Consider the following 14,394-nt stretch of genomic DNA (forward strand, 5'->3'; position numbering starts at 1 on the left):
GTCTGCTACTTTTACAGTGTGGGTTCTGTCAGTAAGCCAGTTGGCAACTCATCGAGTGACGTAGGGATTAATGCCCAACTTAGTAAGTTTATCTATGACTCCAGAGTGGAGGATGGTGTTGAAGGCCTTGGTGAGGTCCAGCTAGGCTGTGTGGACCACCTTACCCTTGTCCACGGCTCTGGAGACTGATTCAAAGAAGTCAATCAGGTACAGGAGACAAGATCAGCCCTTCACGAACCCAAACTGTGTGGGGTCCAGTGTTTGAAGGTTGCCAATGTCTTTGTTTATAAGTTCCATAATAATACATTCCATGGCCTTGCAGATCAGGCTCGTCAGACTGATGGGGCAGTAGTTCCCGGGATCCAAGGTGGATCCCCCCTTGTGGGAGTGGGATAACTGTAGCTGTCCACCACTCAGTAGGCACGAAGCCTGAGATGAGGCTATGATTAAACATGACATTTGGGTGAGGTGTCAGTTCATTTTGTAGTTCATGTAGTACACAGCCTGGGATGTCGTCTGGTCCCATGGATGCTGTATTCTTAGCTTTGGGGAGTGCATTTTTTACCTGTGTGGCCGTTATTACCGGAATCTGGCAATCTTTCAGTATTGGGATTGGCCCTTTAGGGGGTGAGAGGGGGGTGAAATTTGCACTGAATCGATCTGCCAGGATATTGGCAATATCCTTGGGATCAGTATATTTAATGCCATTCTGTTGTAGCTCAGAGCAGATTTGAGCATTGCCATTTAGATTCTCGAAATGGCTATAGAATGCGTTGTGGTTGTCTTTGGAGTCTTTGGCAATTTTATTTTCATAACTAGCTTTTTGAGCATTTTATGAAGGATCTCCACTTCTTACTGAGGCTGGTATGGGAGTTTTTTGCATCCTGGGATTTTCCTCTTTTCTGCAACAGTTTCTTCCTTTTGTTATAAAGTTTGATTATGGCAAGGGACCACCAGATTGGCTTCCTTTTTTTGGAGGAAAGCATATTGATTCTATTGGGGATAGCACAGTTCATGCACAAGTGGATGTGCTTGTACAGTGCCTTAGTGTAGGATTCAGCAGTTGAACTTTCAGTTCCCATCTGCATGGGTGTCATGAAGTTTGTCACTTCTGACTTGAGTAGCATGAAATTGACTTTGGAGAAGTTTTTTATGGAGGTTTCCTTACTGGGGGGTGGGGGTGGGATGTGGATGTCAAGGGTGGTTAGCTTATGGTCAGACCTGACCAATGAGGGGGTGACCATAGGTGCGGAGCATCAATTTCCCATGTTGGTAATGACCAGGTCTAGGATATTGGAGCCCCTGGTGGGACTAAGGATTATTTGATCCATGGCGTTGGAATTTATGACTTCCAAGAACAGTTGGGCAAAGGTGTTGGTACACGAGTAGTTTTCCCAGTTAATGGCAGGGAAGTTGAAATCACCCATTATTAGGGTGTTTGGTTGTATCTTAATATTTTCCAGTATGTTTAGAAAGGTGTAGTTTCTTTTACACATTAGTTTTAGTAAGTCTTAAAGTTAGCATTTCCTTTAATATGTTCATATACAAAAAAAAGAACAATCTTCACCAAAAATGTTATAATTATCAGAGTTCATTAATCCAAATAGCAGGAACAGGAGAGAAGCTATACAGACTGGCTTTGGCAGGAAATCCCGCCTTCTTCAATGGAAGAGACCATCTGATTTGTCGACCAAAGTGTGATAGATTAAGTGCTCCCATTCCATTTGTTTGATTATCTGTTCACATTATCGACAAAGAAAAGTGATAGTCCATTTAATCTAAAACTCATTTTGTCAACACTAGAATTTATCAAAGCACATATTAAAAAGTCTGCAGTGGTATAGAAAATAACTACTGGTGTGGTTTTGGAGGATAAGAATTACAATGCAAATTAGTGTCAATCAGTATTTTTACCATAATAATTACATTGTAATACAATCTCTAAAATTTTATGCATGTGTGGTTCAGTGTGTGAGGAGCTTTCTTTTTTCTCCACAGTTGTGCAACTATGGATTTAGTGTATTTATGTTAGGGGGTGTCCGGGCAAAGTCCCCCTACAAAAAAAAAAAAACTTTGGAGGTATATAGTGTGTATGATATTTTCATTATGTGGATTAGTGAAATGCAATGTTGATCAAATAGGTTTTAGATAAAAGGAACCACCTTTTTCTTTGTCGGTAACATGAACTGGCAATGAAGTGTAACAGAATCACACGTGTGTGTGTGTGTGTGTGTGTGTGTATGTATATATATATATATATATATACACACACACACACATACACACACATGAAGTTCAGAGGTAATTATTAAAAAATTAAAACCCTGTACCTTGTATCTGTAAGGTAAACATCGTAACCATTATAGCAAGTTCCAATCCTTAATCTAAGTAACTGGCATAGGAATAGAACCCACAGCCTTCTGCAATCACATGTTGCTAAGCATTTGTTTTCTTTGAACTGCTAACAAATAAACAAGAATGTCCTAAGTGCAAGTTGAAAACATGTATTAATTTTTACCCGAACCATTAATAATACGTCAGCTAAATTCAGTATGCTGTTTTGTGGGTTTTAATTTACTGTTTTAACCCATTTTTTTCTATAAATTCTTTTTGTATGCCGTATGCAAAAGTAATTCTATGTATTGATTATTCCAACAAGAATCTATTCATGGTTGTGATTTTCTGATTTGATACTTTTGTAAATCATCTTAGCATATCAGTAAATTGATTTCCCTGACACATTTTGATGAGTCAATGCATCAGGATGGAATCTGCTGCTGGCATTGGACTGGCTTCTTTACAGCTAGTTGTCTTTATCTGTTTACAGTTCTCAATGTAAGCATGCTAAGGTTTTCTGTTTTTTTTTTTCGTTTTTTTTTTTCATACGTTCTTTTGCCACCAGCCACAGGCATCAGGAGGTTCATGCCTGGAAATGGGCTCCCAAAAATCTCAGCTGCATGAATGGGCCTTTATGTGCCTTGTCCACTAGGTCATCCTTACAGGAGCCCTTTACAGTGGCTAACTTGGATACTGTTTCCAGAGATCCTTTTATCCGCTAGCTGTAATGTTGATCTCAAGCTCCTAAATGTCCCATAGCATAACACACACATTTAATCCAGGGTTGAGTGATGTGTACTGACTTCAGATCCCCATTTACATCTAGCTGTTTATGCCATTTGGATCTTATCTTTGCATGCACCATTGGAAGGTTCCCATGTTCAGTTTTCAGAATATGTAGACCTTCAAATTGATCTTGTGATCACCATGTTACCAAGCAGGACTGCCACATGAAATGCCTCTTTTACTTTGTCCTGCAGAATAATATTGATGGTTATTGTAAATGTCAGCAACTTAGCCCCATGTAGCCTAAAAGCATCACATAGATGCTAGAGGCTTACCTCTGTTACTGCAGTGAAGTGTCTGCAGTAAACAGACTGACCAGTAGATCATTCTCATACGGTCAGGCATGAGCCACAGAAGAACAAGGTGAATGAGCATGAGGCCGCATGTAGGATGAAGCCTGTATCTTCATCTACATCATGCAGAGCAAAATCTAAAACTTTATACATGGTAGTCTTTCAATCCAGATTGAGCTTCATAGCCCATGGGCAATCTTCACAAACAGCCATAATAGTGAGCAAAGCGTAACTTCTTTGAGCTGTTTGATCCTTCAGTGCCTCATGTGAAGCAGATCTTTGAGTCCACAGAGCATGTATATGATGATGACCTTGGACTTGGGGAGCCCTCATCTTTTACCTCCAACAGTTTCAGTAGTAAGAACTGAGAAATCTTTCACAAGTTGACTTGCACCTACCAGGGCTGCTTCTGGTTCAGGACCCAAGCCATCAACACCAGCTCAAACATGTTCCTCTCCTGCACATGCTGTGAACCATTCACTCACCCTGACTGTGTGACTGCCACATTCTGAAATATCCACATCTGGCATTCAGGTATACTGCTCTTGGGAGATGACCAAGAAATTGATTTCCTTTCCCTCAGACTCCTTCCTTGCAGTAGAGATCTCAAACTCCCTGTTTCCGAAACATACAGGGATAATACGTTTCCAACAGAAGATATATCTTTTGGAGATACATTGAGCCTGGTAAAGTCTTCTGTGGATTTCCCCATTCCTCCCAAGAAGGAATAGGAGCCCTGGGTCATTTCCCTCACATGTTATCAGTTCTGAAATATGGCATTTGGGTTACCTTAAAGCATCCAGAATCTTGGATGTCTGTTTCCCAAAAGATGGATGGCTTGTACATTCTTTCTTAGAATGGCACTGCTTTTTGTCTGTGCATTCCATAGTAGGTTTCTACACTATTTTATCAGCCAGTGTTCAGGACCAGAGGTTCCCAGCTTCTGATCAGGCTTTTGTTGGCTATGACATTTTAAGTCTTTAAAATGTAGGACAAAAGAGTACACTTCAGCCACTCTGCACCTGCATTCCTTTAACTACTTGTCTTATCTGTCCCAGTTTCAGTCTTCTCTTGTGAACCAGGCTTTACCCATGTGGTCTGAGCTCCTTGCCTTGGAGATGAAAGGATCACTGAGAATTCTGTTAATATGACGGCATATCAACAGATGGCTAAGATCAAATTGCTCAAACGTCAACTGCCCAAACCACAAAATGTCAAGAAGGGAATGCCATTCACTATTATCCATAGGAAATCACTGCTAATGCAATTTCTAAGTATGCACAGACAGTGAATCATTTGTTTGTAGAATAATTCTCCCTTCTTTGTGTTTGAACAACCATGAAGTTGGTATATAGAAGTTATGAGGATATGGAGCGCTTATCCTCTACAAAGAAAATGTTTACATTTGGAAGTTTCCCCTTTTGATATTTCATGCATTTATGTTCAGTGTTTTGGTTCCTTGCATCATGATGGCTGAGGTTTCTTAGGAGATGCATATTTGGCAGCACTAATGTGTGACACTGGCTGATGCCACATGCACTCACTTGCAGAGGTTGCCCTGGCTTACAGTAATCCTTCCTGGGGAGCCCTTTTTGAAGGGTTCACTTATACTAGTACTGAGGACCTCCCAAAAAAAAAACATCTGAAAGTCAGTATTTGGTCACTAAGGTCATATACAAGCCTTCGTAGCCCCTTCTTCCTCTGGCAGATCAGCCAGAATCACTGGGCTGACATCTGCAGTGGTACTTGCCAATCATCATGTGCTGCTTCCTCCCCCAATCTGCAAGTGGTACTTACTAATCATTATGTGCTGCTTCCTCCCCTGATCAGCAGTGGTACTTACCAATCATCATGTGCTGCTTCCTCCCCCAATCTGCAAGTGGTACTTACCAATCATTATGTGCTGCTTCCTTTCCTGATCTGCAGTAGTACTTGCCAATCATCATATGCTGCTTCCTCCCCTGGAACTGCCTTTGGGCATCCTGAGATGCTGGCTCCTAAAGTTACACTGCACCAGTCCTGGGTAATGATTAAAACTGCCTTTGGGAAGGCAGTTTTATAGATTTTTCTCTTGCATCAGTTAAGCAGTGTCTTTTTCCCCATCATACTTGAAGTATCTTTTATTTTTTTAACACCTTTATTAAATTATCACTTAAGATGTAGACACACATACATTAATAGAAAAGAAAAAAAAAGTTTTTTTTTTCTTTTATATACATTACACATTAAGTTTTCTTTCTTTACAACTCTCATTTAGTCCAGCATTACATAAATTGCTCAGTTCCTAACTTCCCTTCAACCTCACTCCTCCTACTTCTTAACATTATTTGGCATGAATTGTTCCCACAAATTCAATTTATTTTTGTGTAATTTGCTCCACAGTCTCTTGTACAATTGCAGTTCTACCTCCTTGGCCCCTCCCCCACAGCAGAAAAAGGTTCTCGTTTCACATGGTCACCAAAATGTAATCAGCCAATAAATAAATGGGTATATTATAATGTTTTCTGTGTTCTTGTGGTGAAAATTTGTATTGGCGGGCAACCATACTCTGTGTACCCATTCACAGAATGTCTTGTAATTTCTTTTTTCCTTTTGATACAACATCCACTATGAAGTTAGGCTTTTATTATTTTCTGCCCAGATTGTGGACTTCCATTATCCTTTCAATGTGTTTCCTCTGCATTGCTCCTTGCAGCATTCTCTGCAACGCTCTTCATTCTGTGTCTTAGCATTACTGGTATGACTGATGCGGTTATGAAGTATACCAGTAATCATTGGCCTTGAATTAGGCCTGGCTGCTTTCTGAGCTTGATTCTTCCTCATTTGAGAATTTTTTTTCTAGAAATAAGAGTTCTAAAGGAAAATAAATGATGATTACAATGTAAATGAAAACAGTATACTTACACACAGCAATCAGCAGGGTCATCATGGTAACATGAATAAAAGGTGCTTCTTGCTTTAAAAGCAGTTAATTTTGGCAGCTTACATTTAAATTATGTTTATCTGAGGGAGAAATCTAACAAACTGTTCAGACTATGCTTGCAGTTACATGCAGCAGGCAAATGAAGCAAATAGCTGAACTAAGTTAGTCAGTGACACACCTTTCTTTCATCTATATATTTTAGATGCATGTTATCCAAGCAGTGCAAAATGATATGCTGTTTTGCTGCATTTTTACCCTGAGAATATGTATTGTGATACATGTTCAGCTTGACAGTATACACTGCTATTGCTTTGTTTATGCCAGCAAGGTGCAGTATCTTATGTTTTTTTGTCCTGACAGCATAACAAGTCTTATACTTATCCACTGTTGTGTTGTTACAAATTCTTTTTTTTTTTTTTTACACCAGATGCAGTTGTTTAGTAATATGATTCTGTAAGGAACATTGTTGTTGCCAGTTACTGATAAGTGTTACAACGTTAACTGTTGCTAACACAAGTCATTTAATAATGACACCTATGTAGGTATACATTAGATGTAGTTGTTTGGTACAGTACCATGCCATGGGATTCTGTTGTTTCTAGCTGTAGTTGTCTGGTAATATTATGCCATGCCTCTCAACCTCTGAGCATTAAAAATCATAGTAACTGGCTTTAAATAACCATAACGAAGGACTTTCTTATTTTCACAAAAGAAGGTCTTTATATACTATACCCTACTTAGTTAATGTTAGAAAATCTTTGTATAGTTTATTTATTTAATGATGTATGTATGCATAAAAAGGGCAGACTTTATGGGGAGCATCAGTAAATGTAGGAGGAACAAGGCTAAATCTGAATGCCAGAACCACAACACTAGTCTTATGCCAGCAGTCAGTAGTTCGGTAACATAAAACTATGGAATGCATGTGATGCCAGTAGGGATTTTGTAACATTGTGCAGCTTAGGAATTCTGCTGTTGTTTGTCAGCATTATTCTGCAGAATTCTTTAAGAGACTTACGCAGAGTCCAACTGTAAATACATGACAGCATTGTGCTGTGGAATTCTGCTGTTACTATATGTAAGCATTCCATTTTTTAACATTGTGCAACTGTATAATAACTGTTTTTTTTTTTTTTTTTTTTTATGTGTTTTCTCTCTGTGCCTCCCATCTGTCAAGGCTACTTATATTAGTCTGACTTTTTTTCTCCCTCTCACTTTGGGTATTTCCAAATAGGAGCAAAGAACAACCATTGGGGCTGTCATCTAGGCAGCCATGGTGGTGCTCTTTGCCGTCATTGGCATTACAGTGGAGATATTTGTTATAATCTCAATCTTGTCCTCCAGGTGGCTGGCATGAGCACCCACATCTCAGCAAGGGGTGTCCTATGCCCTCCCCTTATGGCACACACACACATGCTACCTTTGGGTGGGAGGTATAAACACATAGTGCAGGGTTTGATTCTCACATGGGGTAATTAGCTAAAACTTAAAATGGCCCACAAGGGCAGTTAGACTAGTATTAATTTATGAACTGTCACTGATTTATGGGAAACCGTAAATTCCTGCTGGGGATTTCACCTATGACCCTCTTAGATATGGGCAGTCGTTGCTAACTAAGATCTTGAATTTAGGCAATATCCTTTATATTGGGTTTCTGTAGTATTATATTAGGCACACACAGCTAGGCTTATAAAGGCTTTCAGGTCAGTAGCCCAGTAAACTATGAACCTAGCATCACCACCTTAGGATTGCCAAGCACATTTTCTTGCAGACCATGGACATTGGTGTTGCACAAGCCTTCACTTTTATAGGATGAAATAACTGACTAGAAACCATCATATCCCTCCATCAGGATAGGCAAACAAGTATGATCTGCTTCCTGCCATCCTCCTGCCCATCTTTTCTAGTTGTGGAATTACTGTGGATTAGTAACTATGCTATTGAATACTATTGAGTCCATTTGTAGTCATTAAGCAGTATTACCCTGCAGATTTAGTCTAATTTCCAGATAAACCTGTTATAATAGCATTGTGCTATGGAAGTGTGGTGTCATTAGCTGTAACTATGTTAACAAGAGGCTGTGTGTCATGCCACATGGCTGTGTTACAGCCTATTGCATGTTGTAAAGGTTGCCACCTATATTTGCTTGATAATGTCATGTTACAAACTTCCATTCGCTGCTCCTGCTGCTTTTCTGTTGTCAGTAGTAATCATTTGTGAATGCTATACTTAGAAGGCAACCATGTGAAATTCCAAGAGTTACTAGTGCGCATCCTGGAACGCCTTGACTGAATGACCAGAAATACAGACTGATATATATATCAAGTCTGAGAATGCTGTTTCGCAAAATATTCTCTTTTTCACTGAGGTATGGCAATCTCAATTTTTTCTTTTATTTACGATTATTATTTGTCATTCTGGAGCTCAGTATTACAATCCTCAACATTTTAATAGGGAGTCATATCGGAAAGCTCTGACAATTGCTGGAATTGTTTGAGAATTTTGTGAACAAAATTTAATACTCACTGGGACTGCATGGAAATGTGTCGCCCTGTTTTGAAAATGTAATCAGAGTTTGTCTGAGTATGTTGAATAAAAGAGTTCAACTACCTGAGCTTGTTCTGGAATTCTTTTTTTGTGGAGTACTAGCAGTAACACTGACTGTTTAAAAATGTTACACTGATATTGTGCTGTGTCAGTTAAGAGTTCCATGAATACCATGTAATATGTCTGACTCAGACTGTGACTGCTTAGAAGTAAGCCCCTGGATGTTAATACATGCATCCAGTGTTTACCCTTGTGCTTGTGACTCTTAAGTTATGGCTGAAGATGGTCCATATACCAACACACTTACTAGGTTAGCAAGCAATAAATCAGCAAACAAACATATTGGCGTCTATCAGTTTGTGTCACATGATGCACCTGAGAATCGATGCTTCCCAGTACAGGACTGAGAACTGATGATGGTGGATCATGCAGCTATCTTCATCAGCTTTGTGTCAGCAGTAGTGTTTGTGTTCTTAGCAGAGAATTCGTAAATGCAATGCGTCAACTAGTTCACAGACTGCTGTATGTTGATGTTACACTTTTACTTCAATCTTCAGCTACAAGTCAGCACAGCGGCTGTACCTCTAGCCTTTGGAAGCCTATCATGCCCTTGGAGAAAAGTATCCAGTGGCCACCTGGTCTTTTGTATCTACAGCCATTCCTCTTGTCAGTCCTCTCAGGTGGACCACTAAGTTTGGATAGCTAGTCCGGCAGTCAGGAGTCATTGATATATGCCAGCTGGCTGTAGCAGTAACACTTTAATTCTGCCCAAGGTAGCTAGAATGAAGGAATCATTTGAGACAGAGAGTGAGAATCTCATATTTTGTAGAAGAGGTTACTTAAGTTAACTGAACGTGCAGTATTTAAAAAAGAGTGGTGTCAGAATGTAACTTGCCAGAGTTCTGATCTACTGTAGCTATCAGTGATCATTTCTGAATGCAGCAGGACAATTTTAAAATTAAGTGAATGTTCCTAGAAAATGTAGCATAGTGATGGAATGTCCTTTAATGCCTGCTACAACTGCTGGGAAAAGTTGTGTTGTATAATTTTGCCAACATCAGCCATGGCAGTTTAGAATTCTGGGCATGGGATTACTGCCATTTCCAGCATGCCTTTATGAGAAAATGTTATGTTATGTGGGTTTGCTGATACTGACTGGCAATGCAATAAAATATGTCACAGGCCTGGGTTTCCATAAGCTGCTGTTCTTTTGGGACTGTTGTGTCTGGGAATTTTGTCAGCTGTGTGTTTTGAGGTGGGAGGGTATTGGTAATTATGGAAATTCTGTTTATGCCAAAAGTAACTAATTCAGATGCCTTATCACAAGTGTTTTTTCATTAGCTTGGATTGCCTGTGAACATATTGTATACCAATACTGTCAATACTTGGCCATTTCTCTGTCGAGGAGTTGGGATTATGCAGTTCGGTATTGCTTCCACATGTTTGGTCACACAAGCCTGCTCTTTTTGTTTGTAGTTATTTGGAAATATTTGGCATGCAGTTCAACTAGAGCCAGATGGAATTGTTTAGGAATGCTGAACAAAGCACTTCTGCCATTGCAGCTAGGAGTGCTAAAGGTTTGCTTGTTAAAGGAGAACTCCATGGAACCTGGACTTCCCACAGCCAAAATTATGGTCCTCCATTTAAGCTTTTCTCACAGAAAAGCAGTTTATTGAAACCTGCTTAATGAGTTTATTTTAAGAAAATAATGACTATTATTTTAAGCACAGCAGGCAACAAACGACTCCCGTCTTTTGTTACTGTGCACAGCTGTGCTTCTCATGCTAGTGTTAACGTGTTGTAATGAGAGGTGCAACTCCAGTGTTTCTTAAGGTGATGAGCACTGATTCGTTATTGTAGTCCAGCCTGCATACTTCAGTGAAATGAATTTCTGTGTGCAATTTTCTGGTTCCCTAGCTGCGAGTGTTAAGAATGTTTCATTTGTGGAATTCTGCAGACAGGAGCTGGCTTGGCATCGGAATGTTCTTTTACTGAGGTATGCTAAAATCACATGACTTCTTCTGTGATTATGTTAGAATAGTGCACATGCAATTGTCTTGTGTCTGCTAAAACTGCTCATAACACCTGAGATTAATTATAAAGCTGTGACATGAAACTAAATTCTCACTGACTTTCATTTCTAGCATTATGGGATTCTACATGTCAGAATTATACATAGTTAAGCCTGACTTATGGATATTTTAAAGATGCCATAGTTTGTTCTTTAGAGATAGTGTTGTACTTTATAATATAAGGAACATCAAAAATGTTTTCAAAACATTGTTCCACGTGGTGCTGTCAAAGCACTGGAATGTTGAGGAGCTTCACAGATTGTAATTAGAGAGTTGCCCACTTGGGAAAGCTAAGTAGGAGTATACGGAATGTGGGAATGTTTGGTGGCAGAGTTTTTATTTTAATATTGGCTTCAGCAGTTTAGAAGTGTTAGCCAAGGAAAGCTGTAATCTCACATGTTCTGTCCATGTTAAGTAGGGTTGTTTCATAACATTCGTATATGTAGATATAAAAGTAATAGCAAATACTGTTTTCTGCAGTTCTAATTATGATGTTCTTGCTTCTACTCTAGAATTCAACAGGCTTGTTTGTAAATTATGTTTAAGTTTGTCGTGCTGTTTGGCAATGCTATGTATTTTAAGAGGGTAGGTATGAGAGAAAATAAAAAAGGTAAAGCATGGAAGAGAAATAAAATCAATAAAAGAAAGAAGCGGAGAGCTTTAGCTATAAATGTGACTAGTATAAAGATTATAAAAAGAAGGCTAGGTATATTGGAATGGTGTATAACACTTGACATGGATATTATTGTACTGGAATATACAATACTTTTAACAGAATGGGAGAGGTTGCAAGCAGAAAAATTATGGGAAGGTGAGATTATTTGGAATATGGAAAAAGAAACATGCTTGGTTGGGTATGGATATTTTATGTCACAGGTCAATAGGAATTTTAGATTACACCTTAGTAATGTTGGGTAGAGTAACAGTGGTCGATGTGAGGTGGAAAAAGCAGGTTTATAGAATTATTGCAGTTTATGCATATATTACAAAAAAAGAGAGGTTATGTTAAAAAAAAATTCTAAATTATATTAGAGTGAACATGGAGATAATATTGGTTGGAGACTTTAATTGTAACCTAAGAAGAAGAAGAAAAAAAGGGAGCGGATGTTAAGATAATTGCAGATATTGAAAAGTTTAAAATTAGATATATATGGCATAATAAACAGTGAGCCTATAAAAGGAGTAACTTAAAAAAAGAAATAGATTATTTTATAATTCTGGAAGGGAATAAAAGTGACAGGATTTTCAGATCATTTGCCAATTTGGATAGAGATTCAAGAAAAGGAGGTTATATAAAGATAAAGGTATTAAAAGACAAAACAAAAAAGATTAAGATTAGGGATGTAGAGAAAGGGTTAAATAATTATAGAAAGATCACGTTGGTATGAGGGTGTCTTACATAAACTGGATGTGTTGGTGGATAAGTTTTAAAGAAAAATACAAGAAATATTTCTTGGAATGGCAAGGTTTAATAAGCAAAGAAAAGAAACAAAAATATAAGGAAGTAAGTTATGAAGTGTTTACAGAGGTATTAAGAAACATGGAAGAATTTTTTGAGAGAGAGAGGAAGATATATGCACTGAATCAGGCAAACATTAAAAATGTTGTTTAATCAAAGGTATTTTTACAAGGGAAAAAAGAAGATGTTGTACCATATTTGAATAAAATAGTAAAAGAAAATAGAAGAATAGTAAGAGAAATAAGAAATGAGAAAGGAGAGCATGTCAAAACACAACAAGAAATAATGGCTGTAATAAAAGAATATATACAAAAGACATGCAAAAAGAATAAGATAGAAGGAAAACAAAAGTGGAAAGTTAAAAAAGTAACTAAAGAGGATAATGAAGGGTTAGAAAAAATTGTGGAAAAAATGAATAATGTGTTAAAGACAGTAAATGTGGAATCATCTAGGAAATTTATATGGAAGAAAGGAGAAAGGAAAGATATAAAAAAAATGGAGACCGATAGTGTGAAATAATGCAGGCTGTAAGATATTTATGAACATAATAGAGAAGAGATTAGAAAATAAAATACTGGAAGAAACAATATTTGGAAAAGGAGAAAGGAAGTCATGAATAGATGATAATGAGAAAAATTGTAAATGATATAATAAATAGGAAGTCAGAAGTTAAAATAATAGCAGGTGATTTGAGTAAAGCATGTGATAAGATACAACATGAAACATGGGATATGCTGAAAAATTATAAACGAAAAGATAATAAAAAATATTATTTTCAGTATATGAAAATAATAAAGTAAAAGTAGTGGTGTATGGTTGGTTAAGTCAAGAAATAGATACAAGAACAACATAACCAATCTAAACTAGTTTGAAAGGTTTCTAGGAAAGTACACTGCTTGATAGGTAAGTGCAGCTTATTCCAGAAACTGGGTTACATTCGTTTAGGTATCTATTATACCAACAAGCATTGCTAATGTGGTAGTATGAGTTACATTTCTAGAACTGTTGCTTTTTTTACAGCGGTACCATTTTGGCAAATTCTGTTTCCAGCATAATTTATTTATCTAAAGAGAGCATATCTATTTTTTTCAGCACATCCTGCACAGCCATTGTTTAACCTAATCAGAATACATTACATAATGCTGATAGCCTATGGATGGCTATGGCTCTGGGAATATTTATGTGGTACATTTGTTTTAAAAGTATTCCAGATGCAGAAGAGAAGGTAAATAGTCCTGCAGATTTTAGGAGGGGAATCTTGCTTGGCTAGGCATTCTTTAGACAATGTATAATGGAGTTTGTTTATACATCTCTGCCTGTGCCATTTTTTATTGGTTCTTGCAGATGTGCTCTCTTTCTAGTTTCCTTCTTTAAGTCACACTTTGAAACACAAAAAAAGCTTAGTATATTTATCTTCAGTATCAAATTAATACTAAAGTAGCTATAATGTAATCAGTTTTTTCTGACACCACTGCCCTGTTTGTTGTTTGCTACCTCTAGGCTCCTCCAGAAGACAGCAGTGTACAGGACGGGTATGTGCTGCTGCTTGTCCTGGTGTCCATCTTTATTGGAGGGACGCTAGTCCTCCTCTCGGGAATCCTCATCATTTGCCGCAAGTGTTGTGAAACTGATAGAAGATATTTAAGGTAAGGGGGCATGGCTGTCTTCAAATATATGCAGCGAGCAAGAAAGTACTTTTATTCTTATAAATATTGTTTTTCTTTAACTGAGATTCAGAAAATCTAAAGCATGAGAGATGCTAATTTTGTGACTTCTGCATAAGGTGCTTAAGGACACTACATACTGGTATGCACACAGTCTAATGTTACTTCAGAATGAACAAATTTGACTACAAAAGGTGTTTGGGGCAGAAAACTGAAACACTTTTGGCACTGCTGTGTGGTAGTCTATCAGCAATATGAATTTCCACTATATGGTCATGTTTACTTTGCAATATATCTGTTGGATACTTCAGCC

General features: G+C 37.9%; 1 protein-coding gene across 5 annotated transcripts in view; it reads left to right on the forward strand.

Annotated features, from left to right (window-relative positions):
• The window catches only part of LOC122787214 (CACN subunit beta associated regulatory protein), a 366,408-nt gene that overhangs the window by 126,343 nt on the left and 225,671 nt on the right, over window positions 1–14,394 (forward strand). For all 5 annotated transcript variants that reach the window (XM_044053808.1, XM_044053811.1, XM_044053812.1 and 2 more), the window contains one exon: window positions 13,918–14,063. In XM_044053808.1, the coding sequence (XP_043909743.1) occupies window positions 13,918–14,063 (146 nt within the window). The remainder of the gene's footprint in view (window positions 1–13,917; window positions 14,064–14,394) is intronic.

This window comes from Protopterus annectens, chromosome 13.part0, assembly GCF_019279795.1.
Source record: "Protopterus annectens isolate FY-2018-M chromosome 13.part0, PAN1.0, whole genome shotgun sequence".
In the NCBI taxonomy this organism is placed as follows: Eukaryota; Metazoa; Chordata; order Ceratodontiformes; family Protopteridae; genus Protopterus; species Protopterus annectens.